The 17,938-nt window shown below is 37.8% G+C and overlaps 1 protein-coding gene across 2 annotated transcripts in view; it reads right to left on the bottom strand.

The window, feature by feature from the left end:
• The window catches only part of eml1 (EMAP like 1), a 61,765-nt gene that overhangs the window by 31,914 nt on the left and 11,913 nt on the right, over positions 1–17,938 (bottom strand). For both annotated transcript variants that reach the window (XM_059353252.1, XM_059353253.1), the window contains exon 2: positions 1,700–1,882. In XM_059353252.1, the coding sequence (XP_059209235.1) occupies positions 1,700–1,882 (183 nt within the window). The remainder of the gene's footprint in view (positions 1–1,699; positions 1,883–17,938) is intronic.

Here is a 17,938-nt window from a genome sequence, read left to right as displayed (position 1 = left end):
TGTTTCAACTCTACCCTGAAGGAATAGTTTGACATTTTGGAAAAATATGCTTATTCACTTGCTTTGCATTAGATTGGAAGATCAATCCGACGAATGTCTGTACTTTCAATAAAATGTTGCATTCACATGCAGCTCGATGATCCCATTTCTCCGAGTTGGGAAGTCATTCTTTCTCAACTTTGGTGCATTCATGAGCTTTAATTCATAATGTGAAAACAACATGGAGATGTGAGGTAAAAAAATTAAAATATTGCTTTGTTGTAAGAGTTAATGCTAATAAATAACTTTAACTAATAACTAATCTAAGTCACTCTACATGGACAGCAACTAAACTAACCTAATCATGAATCATGAATCAAACGAACAAGATAGAGCGTGTCAATGAGCGTTCTTTACATGTACTGGTGGGTTCTTTAGGTCAGCCTTCTCTCCTATGTTTTCAGTCTTTATGCTAAGCTAAGCTAACCAGTTGCTGGCTGCAATTTCATATTTAGCATTTTGACATAATGTGCAGTGTGGAAGCATTCAGATCCCTTACTTACGTAAAAGTACTAATACCACACTGTGAAATTACTCCACTACAAGTAAAAGTCCTGCATTCAAAACTTACTGAAGTAAAAGTACAAAATTATCAACATTTACTTAAAGTATCAAAAGTAAAAGTAATTGTTATGCAAAATTACCCCTTTCAGACTTTTAAATCCAATCCAAATATATTACTAGATTATTATTATTGATGCTTTTATGTAAGCAGTGTTTTCTCAAGGTATGGCCCATTTTGACTACTTAATATGCTGCAATGAGGTTTAACTTAAAAAAAAGTGTCATCACTTTAAATGTATCATGTTATTTATGTTAAATCTCGACCTGAAAAGTAATTAAAGCTGTCAGCTAAATGTAGTGAAGTAAAAAGTACAATATTCACCTCAAAATGTAGTGGAGTAGAAGTATAAAAGTACATAAAATGGAAACACTCAAGCAAAGTACAATTTTGAACAAAAAAAAAATGTACTTAGTTACTTTCCACCACTGCATATATGTTGTGTCTATCTTCTGATCTAACCTTTTGTAAGAAAGCAAATAAGCATATTTCTAAATTTTTTTTAAATTCCAAAGAAATTATGGAAATTAATATTTAAACAAAAAGGTTATATATGCAGACTTAAACACAAAACATGCTTCCTGGCTTATTCTCACTAAGTCGTGACAGTCCATTGATAATTAAAAACCATCAATGGGTTCTGGCAACATACTATATGATAGACACAAACGGCCCCTGGCTTTAAATCAATCTGTTTCCATCTGTGTCTCAGACTCAGATCACAGTGCGTTGACCTCAGGCAGTGCAGGACTGAAAGTAACTGTGTGTTTCCCAGTGAAATACTACGACTGTATATAACATTATACTAGCAGGCAGTGACTGAAATGTGCTTTTTGTAAACACAACACCAAGCCTGGTTAGTGCAGACAGACTCCACAGTCAGCCTACCTGGCTTCCCAACACTGCTGTCTGCTGAGGGAGACTTTCTCATCACAGCAGGGTCTATACACATGACGCACAACAAGTGTAACGACACAACACAGTCCAGGAGGAGAGGGGACAGGAGGGAGAGGAGGAGGAAGGAAATAAGCAGGAGACATCATCAGGAAAGAGAGAGAACAAAGTGGAAGAGGAGAAGTGAAAAGCATCCTCTGTTACCTTTGGTGGGTCCTCTGCGAGACCCCATGGCCTGCTGCTCCTCAGACACATTGAGCCTGCGCACCACGTCGGCCAGAGCAGACTTCAGCAGCTGGATCTCGTCCTCCTGCATCTGGACCCTCTGCTCCAGGGAGGCGATGCGGTCTGTGACCTCCATGCTGCTGGCTGCTGACGCACTGTCATCTGAGGAAACACACAGAGTTCAGGTCAGCTGTGGAAAATGTCACAACGCTGGCAGACAGTGACCTTTTATATTATATTAACCCTCTGAAACCCTCTTGGGCTATTATGTCCGTTAAAAAAATCAGTTTTTCCATGCCATGTTGGTATCAGTTTTTTCTGATTTTGAACCCAAAAGAAAACATAAAATCTGATCTTGAAAATTATGTTTCGCACACAGAAATGTACATGTTGCAAATATGAACACAGGTTGCAAATATAACATATAACAGGTAAAATGAGGATAATATCTAGTTCTATATCTTTATACTAAATATATTTGACATTATAGCTGAATATCATCAAAAAAAATCTGGTATGGAGTTTCAAGCCAGAACTCCACGTTGCTTCATTTTTATGTCTTCATGTCATGAAGAAGTAATGTGCAGGTGGTTTCATGGACTCCAGAGGGTTAACTACAAGACAGTTAGTGCTGTCACTGTTTAACAGCATTTAAATATAAATGGGTTGCACTTATATAGCGATTTTATTCAAATATCTTGCTCAAGGATACTTCGATATGTGGGCTGCCATGGTCGGGGATTGAACCACCAACCTTCCGATCAGAAGATGAGCAACTCATATATATTGCTCTTGATTACCTTCTATGTATGCCTACATTGTCTCACCAAATTATTTCACTTTAACTATTTTCAGTTTTGTTATCTGTATGGTATTACGTATTGTGTCTGTTTTTGTTTAGAAAGGCAATAAACAAAGTTGGGAAATAAATAAATTGTTAATATTTTTATATTTCTTCTGGTTTATAGTTCTTGTTATTTTATTGATGCTTCATTTGATTTTGCTATACACTTCTGCTGATGTAACACTGAAAATTTCCCCATTGTGGGACAAATAAAGGCATATCTTATTTTAAAAGTTTTTAAAAAAAGGACTCAAACAGCGGCCTCCTGAGTCCTGTTTGCTCATTAATGTATTAAAATTATAGGAATCATAGCCAAAAATGTTAAGTGAAAACAATGTTGACAGTATTTGTGTTAAAAAGAATATAGGGAGGTGTCTTATTATTAAAATTACAATTATATAGTAATATACAATTGTTATATATACAATTAATATACAATTACAATTATTATCCCATAATTTCTTACGTCCTAAATTCTGTTTTATACCTTAACTTTTATTTCATATATAAGTCACAAAAAAAGGATATAAAAAACAAGTCCAGATTCAGGGATCGAATGCAAAGAGCGAAGTCATTTTTATGCTCTTTGTGACTCTCGAGGAGCTTTTCTATTAAAGCCTTTCTTCATGAGCCTGTTTGTTAATGTCTGTCTGTTCTTTGAGTGTAAACTAACTTAACACATTATTATCACCTCTCCACTGACACCCAGCTAGAGGCCAAGCACAGGCCATCGGGCTCCACTTCATTAGTGATAACACTCACATGCAGCCTCTCCTCCATTAAGACTTTGATGTCACAATGGCTTGATGAAATATTAATGTAAATCACTGCTGTGTTTTCCCTGCAGACTTGTAATAACAGTCTGATGCATAATGCATTAGAGACAGGCATCTGGTGATTAGGCAGATCTGCAGTGTGAGCTGAACCCCGACTGCTTGGTAACGTTATGGAAATCTAAAGAAGCTCTTGACTTCTGTAAATAACATTCTTAGTACTACAACGTCTCAAACACATTGAAATGTGCAAAATATCTGAATTTCTGGTGAGAACAAAGTGGAGTGATGAGCCTCTGGGTCTCTTGGATAAACAAACGCTGCTCAGGGGATTCAGGACATCCCAGACCAGAGCGCTTCTCAAATATTTGCTTGTAGATATAAAGATCCTCTCGATGCACGCCATTATTAAGACCAAAAAAATGTCAAGCATTGCTGCAATACCACACTTAGGAGACAAGACATAACAACGTAATAATATAACAATAAAGCATTAAAGTCATGTGAACAAATATGATTTTTGTGTTTTTCAGTATCATTACATCATGGAAGAAGTGCAAGCATGAACATATTCAGATAGAAAAAATGGAGCCTGACCAATATGGGATTTTTTAAACCAATAGATTTCGGAGGCCAATATAATTCATTTTTGACCTGAATTGAATATAGACCTTTTTAAGCAGAATTTGAGCCAATATTGACTCTGATACTCAGAAGAAGGCTGCTGTCTTAAACAAATAAGTTATCTTAAGTAATATTTAACATTATTATACATACAATGTATTACATTGTCAACTGCATCACCATCTTTGGAGATGTAGTCCGACACTTTAGTGCCTGTTTGCTGTTGCTTTTTAGGAAAGGAAAGAACATGTTATTTGTCCGGTGCTCTGAAAACTACTCGATTACACCATTTCTTAATCATCCCAAGAATTGTTTTCTAAAGAAGAGGATTTGGGACAGGTAGGAGTGAAAAAAATAATGAGGAGTGAAAAAATTCATTACGGACTTTCAAAAAAAGTCGAAATGACGAGAATTAAGTCAACTTTTTGAGTTTGATAAAGCAGACGGCAAGCTACAACCTGACTCTAACAAATTCACATAAATTAAATAAAGACAGATTTTTCCCAAAACAATAGTTGTAGTAGCCTGCTACCGATAATAACTCATTTATGTGTCGGGGGATTTTCGTACTACTACACCCTAAAATATTGTGGTTATTGCTCATTTTATGACATTGATGAAATTCAGGTTGTAACTTGTAGTCTTGTTGACTGTTCTGATAGAGATAATGTTACACTTAAAACTAATTGGCACAAAGAATCTGTGAATATCTTTCCAACTTTACAAAGCAAAAAATTTACTTTATTCTTGTCATTTCTACTTTTTTCTCCAACTGCATAATGAAAAAAAAAATCCGCCTCTCATTATTTTATCTCCTACCTGGCCCCAATCCTCTTCCGTAGTTTTCTGCATTATATGTTTTGAAAAAAAAGTTGTCATGTCGTTGCATATCAGACGGACACGATATAACTATGACAGACCAATATCAGCCGAAACCATCTTGCTCTAAGAAACAAAAAATACAGTTAGACTTTTCAACCAGACACATGGATATTTAAATCCACGATAATCTAGTAGTAAAATAAATTAAAATAGAAATATTCTAATCATGTGGTACATGAGTGTTTATGTTTGCAAGACCATCAGATGTTTTATGCATCCTGCATAGTATTCAAAGTCTCTAATCCCACACGGTCCAATGAAGTCTTTTTAATTTAATTGGCAGCAGAACGTGCTGGAAAAGCAATTTCACAGATTTGTTTATGAGTGGACAAATTCCATTAGTGAGCAAAATCCTCTGCCTGTTAGCTGCTTATGAATTGTTCTAGTCGGGGGAGAGCCTCAATGAGACAGGATGGTAAATTGGTGCATTAAGCAGATGGGACACTTGATGCTTGTAAAATGGAAATGTGAGCAGATTCAGATCAGAATGGCTGAAACAACCAATTACTGTTCACACACACAGACACACACACAGAAAGTGTCACTGTCACGGGCGTTACTGATGTCTTGTTGTGATTAATAGCGTGTTGGACACATAAGAAAAGATTTTCACTGACACGCTGCTTCACATTGACAATGCACCGGCCCACCAAGTGAGATTCCATAATGAAAACTCCCCATCTGGACAAATGAAAACTGCAGGTGAATAATGTAATACATTACACTCCCAGCAGTGAAGCATAATGTGCTCATACATTCAGATTCACCCAGACAGATTCCTACTCAAAAGGAAAAGCTGTCTTGTTTCAATCTTCTTCTCTATCATTCTGAACACACAAAGCCTTTCCCAGAGAACCTTAATAACTTTCTGCTCACCTGAGACGCTCGCTTTCAACGGGCCCTTGTTCATTTCCACATGCGAATGTGAGTGAATATCCAGAGATAAAGCTTCTATTATCTGCTCAGCATCTGTTGTGGGTCTGCTCCCAACACTGACACAATGACATCATGATATCATCAGTGGTTGAAGTACAATGACTGGCTGTCACGGCCGTGATTCCCCGGCTCTGCGCTAACATCCTCCGTCTGTCACCCCGCTCCCCGCTCCAAACCTCTGGGGCCAGTTAACGCCCCGTTATGCGTTCGGAGGCGGGATGCAAATCCGAAAAAGGTCAGAGTAGCTCGAGTTTGGAGTTTGTGGGAAGGAGCCTCAAACTCCTCAGTGACAGCGTAGAAAGAACAAATGATGACTATAGTTGCATGTGAAAAGATGCTCAGGAAACTGAACTGGAAAAATAGCCAAGGAACAGTGGGACAGTTTTATTCAATATATGTGACAAGGTGTTGGCGAACTGCTACAACACATATTGTATGCAACTACATAAACGATGCTCATTTTATTATTGTAACCAATTTGAATTGTCTATTTCAATGTCTTTTATATTCATTTTTTATTTCTTGATTTTTGTTTGGTTCTGTTCATGTTTTACTATAACATTCGGTAACGCTTTATAATAAGGTCCTTAACAACCATTAATTAACAAGTAATAAGGCATTGTTCTCGCTTTAGATCCAGTAGTTGCAAAAAGCATAGTTAACTTATAGTTAACTTATAATAGATGAGCAATAAAGTATATTTTAATATCAATAAGCAAACAAAAATAAGATTAATAAAGGCATGGCAAAGACATAATGGGTGGGTCATGGGTGTTTGTAATGCCATTATTAATACTTATATAAGCTTATAACACAATAATGTTAATAAGCATCTTGTAAGGACTTACAAGGGCCTTATTACTTGTTAATTAATGGTTATTACAAGGACCTTAATATAAAGCGTGACCTAACATTCTTGCTTGTTTATTTATGGAAAAGATAGAAAAATCAATAAAATCTGAATTACAAAAAAGTTTGGAGTTTGTGTTGATCATCGTGTGTGTGTGTGTGTGTGTGTGTGTGTGTGTGTGTGTGTGTATTTTGGCTAAATTTGCACCTCATGTGACAGACTCTCTGAGGGTCAGGTCACAGAGAGTCAGAATCAGCACCATGTCATTCTTCATTTAACAACAAGTCCATCACCACATACACCGGCGGACAGCCGTGTCTTTCTTTGATCCCCCACAAAAGCAGATCATTACACCCCACCAATCTCCTCTCGCTCCACTGCTCCACTCACACCTGTCATCCAGCTGCTTCAATTACTTCATTTCTGTCCGTCTTCTTCAGCCAATGTCTCTTTCTGTCCCAGTTTCATTACCTTGTCAATATGTGGCTCGGTCACAAATCTGAGACGGATCTCTAAGCCCGTCTATCTGCTCGCCCTAATGCATCGTGACACGCTGCTCCCCATTACCTTCCTCTGCAAGGCAGTGTCTTTCTGGCAGGACCACCTGCCTGTCTAAGTGCTTGTCCATCACTTGAGCCACAGGGACTCAATGAAGGGCAAATAGAAAACAAGAGTTCTCCTCAGTCCATTTTCCCTGCACTAAAATAACCACACCCGCCCCCCCCACCTTCATCTCCACCTTATTTCTGAGTCATTTATTGACCTCACGGCCATCAATAATGAACACCGGAGCGTGCACACATGCTCTGACCTATTTCCCCCCTTCTGCACTCTCATCAACCACACAAATCAATACACCAAAGGAGTAAAAAGACTAAAATAGTCCTGGGCGAAAGCTACCGATCAAGCAGAGGGAGCACTCTAATATTTTGAGCAATGCACGGCAACCTCATGTATAAAATATCTTCTGCAGCAGCCCTGTGGTGATCTGGGCTGTCTGGCTTTGGAGCTGACTCACGCCTTCACTGGAGCTTTTACAGACTTCAATACAGTATATAAACACACGAGGAGGATAAGAATATAAATACACACTTAAGGAATAACAGAAAATGACGTTAAGGGAGTTCCCTGAGAGGAAATGTGACAATGCCAGCTGTCTTGCCATGTGTCAGTGCACTCCTGCACACTTTGACAATAATCCACTGACAACCAGAGTGATTGATGTCTATTTTCTTTTCACTCAGCGGTGCAGGGAGGCCAAACACTGGAGTTAAATTGACTTGATGGAAAGTTCAGAGGCCAGGTTGAGCTGCGCCACAATGGGGGGTTTTGAAAAACCACAACCAGTGTTTGCAGAAAAGCAACACATAAAAGAAACAAGAGGCTGCAGGAAACAGCCTGTCACAACATTATGACAACTATTCCTGTTTTTCAGAGACAGAAATGTAGCACTGACACCACACTGCTGCTGCTGGCACGTCTAGCTATCTGCTGGATGCAGATATAAAACAGCACTTTGCCAAATGGTTTTAATTTCCGAACATGAATGCACAGAGCCAGGTGGTGCTCTGCTGTAGTGCCGGTTCAACTGCTGCACGTTATTGCTTCAGGAAAGTCATTTCTCCCAAGACATGAGTCACACTTATTAAACAACCTGACTTCAGTTCAGTCTGCTGCCGGCTTAATGGAAGTCTGGACCTAATCATAATCAAGTGGCTGACAGGATTAAATTGTATGCCAAGAAGTAAAGCAGGTAGTGATTTAGAGACAGGTGGAGGGATGAGGTGGAGGCAGAGTAGAGAGAGTAAATGAAGGTGGGGCAGTAATAAGATTCCTAGGTCTACACTTATAGCCAGCAGCTCTGGAGGTCTTTTCAGACTGTAGCATCCCTGGCTGAGTGACTCTTCAACTGATGCTTCACAAGATTTATTCACAACTGTAGCTCCATGAAAATAAAAGTAAGACATTCCTTGAGTTAAGACAACAACAATAGCGACTAATATAAGAAAATAAACTTCAACAAACCTTGTTTCTGTCAGCCAACCACTATAGAAGCCTTTTTGATACTTTATATCAACTTTATATGAATTACGAAGAACTCATTATTATTATTATTATTGGTTTTTCATTTTACCGTTCCACCTTTTTTTAATTTCCTGTCACTATCTTTCAAAATAAAAGCACCCGTTTCACGCTGGACGGCACCTTATCAAAATTAAAGCATCACAACATTGTTAAACACCTAGAAAATATACAAACATGAAAAACAAGCTATATAATGTAAATACACCAAACATACCCTTGCTAAAGGTCATTTACACAGACCAAATGTGAATAAATTATTCAAATAAATCACATCTCAATCTAAAAATTCAAGCCATCTACCTCTGAGCCTAACCACACCAAAACTGCTTTCTGCTCTGCAGCTGTTTTGATCCCTGAGAATTTCAAATGCCAACAAAAACAAGCCAAACAATAAAATAATGACTTTTGCTCACCAGATCAACAGATTTTCTCAGATGTCAATGTCACATAATGTTCAGTGTCACAAACCAACATGTATATTGACCAATTGATCCATATGGCAAAAGAAAGGAAAAATATCAGTGGAGGTAGAGCTGTTTATTATGCTTTGATAGTGAGTAGCCTACAAAAGAGGGTCACATAACATACATTATAGATTAAGAGGAAAGCACTGAATGCAGACAAACACGCTGACCTTGGCGAGAAAGGTTTGAATATGATAAAATAGCCATGGAATATTCTGTATTTTTCTGTCTATTTTTTCCTTTTGTCCCTGGTGTGAAAAGACCTTGAGGCTGCACTAAAGCATAGTGGAGCTTTGAACTAAAAACTGATGGCACAAGAAAAAAAATGCATCCACTGACCGACAAACAGAGCCACATTGCCAGCATGGCTGAACAATAAAAATAATATAAATGAGTGTTTCTGCATGGTAAATTCTATATAACTAAGTCATTCAGAAATGTCATGCTTGAAATTGCAGCATTTAGAAAATTGCAGTGTGCCCCAGGTTTGACTGAAATCACCCATCAGGTACACGACATGTCAGCAAAGTGAAAAATGACAAAACTGATTGAGTTAGAGATTAAGAGAAATACAGGAGGAAGAAAGGGTTCTTAAAGTGTCATCAGTCCTGTGTGACCTGCAGCGAGCAGCAGCTGAGCTGACAGAGGTGTATTAGCTAATCAACTGGTCAGATTAGGGAGACAGACACTTGGTTTACAAGCTGCCACTGATGGCTCCTGCTGGACCGGGGCTTAGGAGCTATAAATAATCAGAGGTGGATCAGAGGAGGGGAAGCCCTCACACGCAACCTGAAGACTGCAGAGGAAGAAAAGATGGAAACAAGGCAGGGAGATCTCCTTTTAATATCAAAACACAAGCGTTACAAATCACAAGAACACTTACAGAGGGATAAAGAGAGAAGGATGGAGCTGTGAGTGTGTGTGTGTGTGTGTGTGTGTGTGTGTGTGTGTGTACAGGTCATTGAGAGTGTGTCTGGGTCAAAGAGGAGCATGAAGAGAGGCCAAACGGCCCCCGCGAGAGATCCTACTGTCCTTGTAGGAACATGTTAAAGCCTTCCTTCCTCCCATCAGCTGCATCCTTCCTGGGGTCAGACTGAGGTCAGATGGGTGCAGCTCCCCCACCTCGCTGCTCTCTCATCAGCCAGACTCCCACACACACACAGAGCACTGACACTAACACACACACACTTGTAGTACCACTGAGTGAGCACAGACACATGATGCATCAAACACAAGCAGCATCTCATCTGTTTTCCCTGTACGGTCATCATTGTTTACTCAGATTTTTTTTTTGCCATCAAACTGCAAATGACTAATTCTGAATCCAATTTGTCATTTGCTTTTTTAATAAATTAATAAGTTATTATAGAAATTAAAAAAACAATGATCATTTTAAAATGTAAAAAATAAATAAATAAACTTTTTTTGTTTACTCAGACTTTTTGCCATAAATTCGCAAATTGCTAATTCTACGCCATTTTGCCATTTGTTTTTCAAATGAATAAATATTCATAATTTATTTATTTAGTTTATTATTTTATTATTTATTACTTTGAAAAGCAAATGGCAAATTGGCATAGAATTAGCAATTTGCGAATTTATGGCAAAAAAAATCTGAGTAAACAAAAAACATTAAAAAAAAATGTATTTATTGTTTTTACATTTTAAAATTATGATTGATTTTTTTCATTTCTATAATAACTTATTTATGAAAAAAGCAAATCACATATATAGTATTTGCTTTGCTCGAATTAATACATATTTAAATGATTATTATTAATAATAATTATTATTAATATAATAATAATAATAATAATAATAATAATAATAATAATAATAATAATAATAATTATTATTATTATTATTACTATAAATAAAAATGTTTTTAAAAAATGTAATGTTTTTTGTTCACTCAGCCTCTTTCTTGTTGCCATAAATTAATAAATTAATAAATTGTACATCCAATTTGCTATTTGCCTTTTTTGCTTTACATGATTATATTTTTCAATACTAGAGTGAGGGTGTTGCAGTTCTTTTTTCCAAGTAAAATTGATAACAATGCTGGGGACTATTTCAAATATAAGGTTTAACATGAGCTTATTTAATGTTGGCACAGTTCTTGAAGTCTTCCTGAAACAGTGTAAAGACCTCAACACCCAAACAGAGAGATAAGGGAAAACAGAACAGAAAGTATAAAGACACGGCCCATTGAGGCAGAATAAGTCCATCTCAACTCAAACACATACTGTATATACACACACCGCTATCCTAACACACACTCCTACACACACTGAGGAAGTGTTCACGGTGTGGCGGAGGGATTATGTTGGATATGTGGAGCAGATCTTGCTCAAGCTAGTGATCCCTCAGCTCAGAGGGTCTGATCTTAGCAGCAGGCTCCATTTGTATTCTCTCTCTGTCTCTGCGTCTGTGACCTCCTTCACCTCTCCCTCAATTTGTCTGTCTCCCTCTCTGTCAGGAAACTGTGGTGGGATGGCTTCTTGGAATTAACTGACTGTGGGAGGAAAAAGAGCCACTGAAGGATTACATTTAAGGGCCTGGCAGTAAAATATCTTTATTGTCTTTGTCTAATATTTATCCTCTTGTTTCTCTCACTTTCGTCCATGTTGCTCACTTGAATGAGAGCGTGGGGTGTCTGGAGCAGAAGACACAAAGCATCTGTGTTGAGATGCTCAACGTGCAGCCATAAAAAAAATTGTATAGACTTTTCAACAATAGCAAGTGCAAGATAAGTTTGGGTTGAAATGTAATGTCAATAATGTTTTAATAGGGATAATGGAGGATAGTTTCATCAGTAATGAAGATCACCAAAATTATTTAGGTTACAATCTCTCAAGTTTTGCTCTCTTTAACAGCACTAATGGCATTAAGTTAGCCTGGCTAATGCCAGACTATATCACAAATGAGATGTAGTCTGGACACGAGCAATTCATTTCTCCGTAGAGGAGGCGTGGTTTACGATCCTCCAGAGCCGTTTATTGGGCGCTACGAATGTCAATCATAAGCGTCTGTAGGTAGCTCTTAGCCAATCGTATCAGTTATACCAGATGACGTATGTAGAGCAACAGAAATTGATGTTTACATAGCCAGACTAGCCCATCTCTACTTTGAGACTAAAATGCTCAATTCTGCTTCTGCAACGTTTTTCTGCAGCATGTTCTGACTCTGGCTGCTCACAGTCTACCAGCAGTGTTGGTGTGTGTGTGTGTGTGTGTGTGTGTGTGTGTGTGTGTGTGTGTGTGTTTGTCTGTGAGAAAGTGTTGCTTGCTGCTTTGCTTCTCCAGTTCTTGCTTTCTGCATTCAAAACTTACTGAAGTAAAAGTACAAAAGTATCAGCATCAAAATGTACATAAAGTATCAAAAGTAAAAGTACTCATTAAGCAGCATGAACCCACTCAGATTGTTTTATACAATCTATATGTTATTAGATTATTTGTAGTCTTGACCTATAAAGCAACTAAAGCTGTCAGCTAAATGTAGTGGAGTAAACAGTACATAAAATGGAAATACTCAAGTAAAGTACAAGTACCTCAAAATTGTACTAAAGTACAGTACTTGAGTAAATGTACTTAGTCACCGCCTCATTCAGCAAAAATAGTGACTTAACAGAAATGTATCTAAATACAAATCTTGGAGGTCATTACTTTAAAGTTCTTATCCTTACAATTTTCATTAAATCTCACACTGTTTTTGCTACAATTATAACTATTACAGTGTGTAATTACTAACATAGTAGTATTCGTTGTTTGTGTCAGCCATTGCTGGATTCGAATAACCTTCATATGAACGAGGGATTCACAGAAAATGATGCAACGGGAACAGTGGCACAGTTTGTGCTTTAATCTCCCTCCAAGCAGAAAAGGTCAGAGTCAGTAATGGCCTTTAAATAACTTTAATCATCTGCTCTTCAGCCGGGAGCACGGTGCCACAGAGGGTTAAAGAGGAAGCAGACTGCACACAGACCTGAAAAACAGGGCAAGTCGCCTTTGCAATTTATTAATAATATTTGTCAGGTTGCAGCGATGATAATTCTAATAATATTTTACATCTTTTGTCAACAAATCCCATAATAGCGTAAACAGTCTGCCCCAGTGTTTGGATGACAAAGAAGCTCTTAGCTGACTCATAAACGCAGAGGGGTTGTTATGGCAACAATATTTATCAAAACACAGCTGATTTGGACATTAAGACTAGATCAGGTTCTAAATAAAGCATGGCTCATTATTTGTTAATTAAATAATAAAATGTGCACCAGAAACCTGGAAAAAAACCATTTAAAATGAATAGAAATTACAATTCAAGTGTAAACCGTTAAGATGCAGTAACAAAGTGGTCAAAACTCAAACAGGAATTAAAATTCCAGTATATATGTATATAGTATAAGCATAGAACAACCCCATTGTCGCAATATGCTACGTCACATGCTATTTAACCCTCTGAAGCCCTGGGGCATTACTTCTTCATGATGTCACAATGTAAAAATGAAGCAACGTGGAGCCCTGCTGTCAGCTTCCCTCTAAAGTTCTGGCTTTAAACTGCATGCCAGTTTTTGTTTGTTGATAATAGTAAAAGTAAAACCGGAGATAAAGTCAAGAAGAACAAGATGTTATATATGTCCTGTTTTTTAAATTATTTTTCTCTCTTGCACAATCTGTTCTTCTACTACTGTTTACTAACGGATTAGCCTACAGTAATACCTTACACAGCCATCTCTTGACCAAAGTACCAGCTTCATTTATTCGATCTAACTAGTTGCTGGAAACATCTAAAATCCGCTTTTTAAAAAATGCGACAATTCAAAAAATTTTGCTTCAAAATTTCCTTAGACTTTAATGGAAACACGGCTATTGAATATATTCCTATAGCTCACTGACCCTGAAACTTCATGCCAGTTTTTGTTTGATGATGACAGTAAAAGTAAAACCTGAGATAAGGTTGAGACGAACAAGATGTTATATATATTGTGTTTGGAACCTGTGTTCACATTTGCAACATTTAAAATTCTTCATTGAGCATGATTGTGTTCTGAAAGTAAAATTTTTGAATCTGTTTTTATGGTTGTTGTTTTTTGTTATTTCTTCCGGGTTTAAAATGTTGATCCAGTAACTCAAAGTGAAACAACAAATATCAAGTCATATAGGTGAGGTTGTGCTGTAAAAGTACACTGACATGACCACATTTTTCAGGAGGCAGAATGAAAGACAGAAACCGACAAAAAAGACTCTAAAGGGTTAAGTTGTTATCGGCCTGATATCAGATGTCAGTATCTGTTTTAGTGAACCCCTGACAACATGCTGCATTTTATATAAAATCTCTGTCTAAAATTAGAATGAGCAAAAAAGCCAGAGAAAGACACCCTTTCTGCTGTGACTTTTAGGGGAAAAAAACAGACCACAGAAGCTCTAAGTCATGCTTGGCAGCAGAGAGACTCCAGGCTCCGACACAAGCCTCTTTTCACTCTCAACCTTTCTCCACATAAAACAGGGCTTTGTCCCTCAGTAACAAACAACCAGGAAGGAACAGGAGGCGGGACACTTGTTCTAGCCAATATGTGTGTGTGCATGTGTGTGCACTCATGTTGCTCCATCCAGTAACAGTGTTGTTATGGGAAACCAGATTTCCATGGTGTGAGGATGGTCTCACTGGGTGCCAGAGACTGTCAGCATCCTGAACATCGGCCAGTCGTATATCTGCCATCTGGACAGGAGAGGACTTACAGTGGCACCGCTGGCAGCAGACGGCATCATTACACAACGAGACCGAAGAGAAATATTGAAAACTGATTTTGTGTGTCTTGAATACTACCCTCCGCTGCACTCACACTGGAGTTATTTTGTCATGATTTACTATTCTGTGTTCTGGCTATCCACCCAGCCAGCCATGTCTGCTTCTTCATGCAGTCTATTGTCATAAACAGCTTTGACATCACTCAGAAAACACACCTGAGCCCGGCTATGTTTAGCTTGAGTGAGCAATAAACCCCACAAAACCCTTCATTAAATTCTCTTTGCCCTCACGGTCACAGTTGAGGTGTCCAGCATGTTTTTGGTTCTGATCGTAAGGCTGAAAAACTGAACTGTTCAGGGAACGCCAACTTTTGTCAAAGAACTTTTATGAATAATTAAAAGAAGGCAGGGTTTACACTATATTCCGCATATCAGCGCAAGCACTCTGTTAGCATGATTCCAGTTTCTGAGTGAGGTTAAACTGCCTGCTAGAGCTAACGTTAGCTAACGATACTGGAAGAGAACAAAACACACTGCGGTCAGTCAGCCTCCACTAGTTTTCCCGGTGCATGTTTTTACTAAAACTTAACAGTAAGAACGTGTTAGATCTGCCTTCAAAATAAAACCAAACAATCAAAATAAGAGCATATGGATGTGTTAGCAGAGTCCACCACAGAATTTACAATGAAAATATAATGCCTTAAATGAATCATTGAAGAACCCTTATTCTTACAATAATTGATTAAACTATGCCATGATTAAGATGGAATAGTGGCATTAGAATGTGCGAAAGGCACCAAATTTAGGCTTTTAGGGCAAAAAATTCTCCTGGGGAGCATGTCCACCCAGTCATTTTTTTAGTCTTTCAAATTGCTGACTGATATTTACACGCACACACCATCCAGGAGACAAATAACCCCAAGACAAATTTACCCCAGCTGCTGAAAAAAATCCTAGAGAAAACACTGGAAGGAACTGGACAGTTTCTACATTTGAGAAAATAAGTAGTCCATCTCCATTGGCTATTTAGAGTCTGGGGTTTTACTTTTCACTGAAAATATTCGTATAGCTCACTGACCAATCAGCTTCTATGCATCTGCTGGGCTCAACTGAAGCCCAGACTTAAAGTGTAGACCAAAGTCTATAGAGCAGTGGTTCCCAAAGTGGGCGTCTTGAAAGCGGGCCAGGGTTGCTGCAAGATTTACAGCATCATTGTTCATTTACTGTGTGTGGTTAATGGCTTAATGGACAGTTTTGGCTGCTGGTGAAGGACTGATATCCATCACTGTTTGCATTCACTGCAGTGCTGCATGACCCCGACATCATATATGTGAGATCTGTCAGCCGTGGTAAACATGAAAACAAGACGCCTGTCAGTGGAGTCAGACCTGCTGGCTGCTCTCTCTTGCTCTCTTTCTCTTTCTCTCTCTCTCTCTCTCTCTCTCTCTCTCTCAATTCAATTCAATTCAATTGCCAGAATGCCATTCTGATGCTTGCCAAAGCAAGCATCAGAAAAAAAGATAACAAGATAAGGAAAGCAATATTAACAATAAATTATTATAATTCTATTATTCATTTTAAAAGAAAAGAAAAACTAATAACAATAAAAGAAAGCAATATTTACAATAATTGAACAATATTTACTCTCTCTCTCTCTCTCTCTGTCTCTCTCTCTCTCTCTCTCTCTCTCTCTCTCTCTCTCTCTCTCTCTCGAGACATGTCCCATTAAATGCCTGCAACCTTTTCACCGTAAATATTTTAATTTTAAGGAATGTGAAAGAAATACATTTGACATATTACAGGGTCTCTGCAGGTTTCAACAAGTCAAATTTAAGACTTTAAATTAAGGACCATTATGAACACAATTTAAGACCCATTTCACATCCAAATTGGCAAAAAAGTACAAAAGACATGAAGGAAAATCGGAGGTCCAGTATTACTTGCAAAGTATATGAATTTATTCACAGCTCTTTCACATTGGAATAAAGAATAACCTAACCAAAAACACCAGAAGCCTCTCTATTGTGAACTAATATTTGTTTAGAAATTCCAAACTTAAAATTCTGACTGTTTAATTCTGATTGTTTAAATTCTTACCGAGCTACACAGGTATTTAGTTCTGTTTGTAGTTCTGTTTTAGCGTCCGCAAAAATGTAAACATTTAAAAGCGAGACTGAAGCATATTCATTTGTTTTAAATAAAAGTAACATTAATACATTTTTAAGACCTTTAAAAATCATTTTTATGACTTTTTTAAAATTCGATTTTAAGAGAAATTTAGACATTTTAAGGCCTTATATTCAAATGATTGAATTTCAGATGTATTTATTTCTATTCATTCAAGTTTTTTTTTTTTTGGGTGCGGACATCCTGAATTATGATGACAGATATTTTAATATTTATTTAAAAACCTCAATGGAGGTTGACCAACTGTTGACCATCACTAAAAAGGCCTTGCAGCACAAAATATGACAATTGCCACTAATGTTTATGATGACTAATTTCTAAAATCGAATTGAATTGTAGCTGCAGAAGAACCACTGACAGTTAAAGTGTTTCGTGTAGTTTGAAGCAAAACAACAAAAGGTTCCTTGTGCAAGCCATTTTCTGTTGAAGCATGGACTTTTCCTTTAACCCCTCATTGAAAATGACAAATTGACAACAATAAAGGGGAAATCAAACCAAATACTCATGTCCGTCCTCTTTGCTCTCATCTCTGCAGCTGTGAATCTATTTTTAATGGAATTTCTAATGGGGTTCTCCTCTTTTCCCTCTCCATCTGTTACAGTCCGGCTGAACACATGCAACGGGGGATACACAAACACACGCACACACATATGCAGAGCCGGGGCTTCCCTCTTGGTTCCTCCATTAACAGCAGGTGTAAGAGACCAATTAGAGTGCTGGGCAGCCTCTGGGAGCTGCACCACGGGCACCGAGAGGTTAATTATATCTGTTCACATCACAACTGGCCAGATGAAATGCTGGCCGGGGTTCAGAGATGAGGAGCGAC

The sequence above is a fragment of the Centropristis striata genome, chromosome 16 (genome assembly GCF_030273125.1).
Source record: "Centropristis striata isolate RG_2023a ecotype Rhode Island chromosome 16, C.striata_1.0, whole genome shotgun sequence".
In the NCBI taxonomy this organism is placed as follows: domain Eukaryota; kingdom Metazoa; phylum Chordata; class Actinopteri; order Perciformes; family Serranidae; genus Centropristis; species Centropristis striata.
This window is presented reverse-complemented; position numbering and strand designations above follow the sequence as displayed.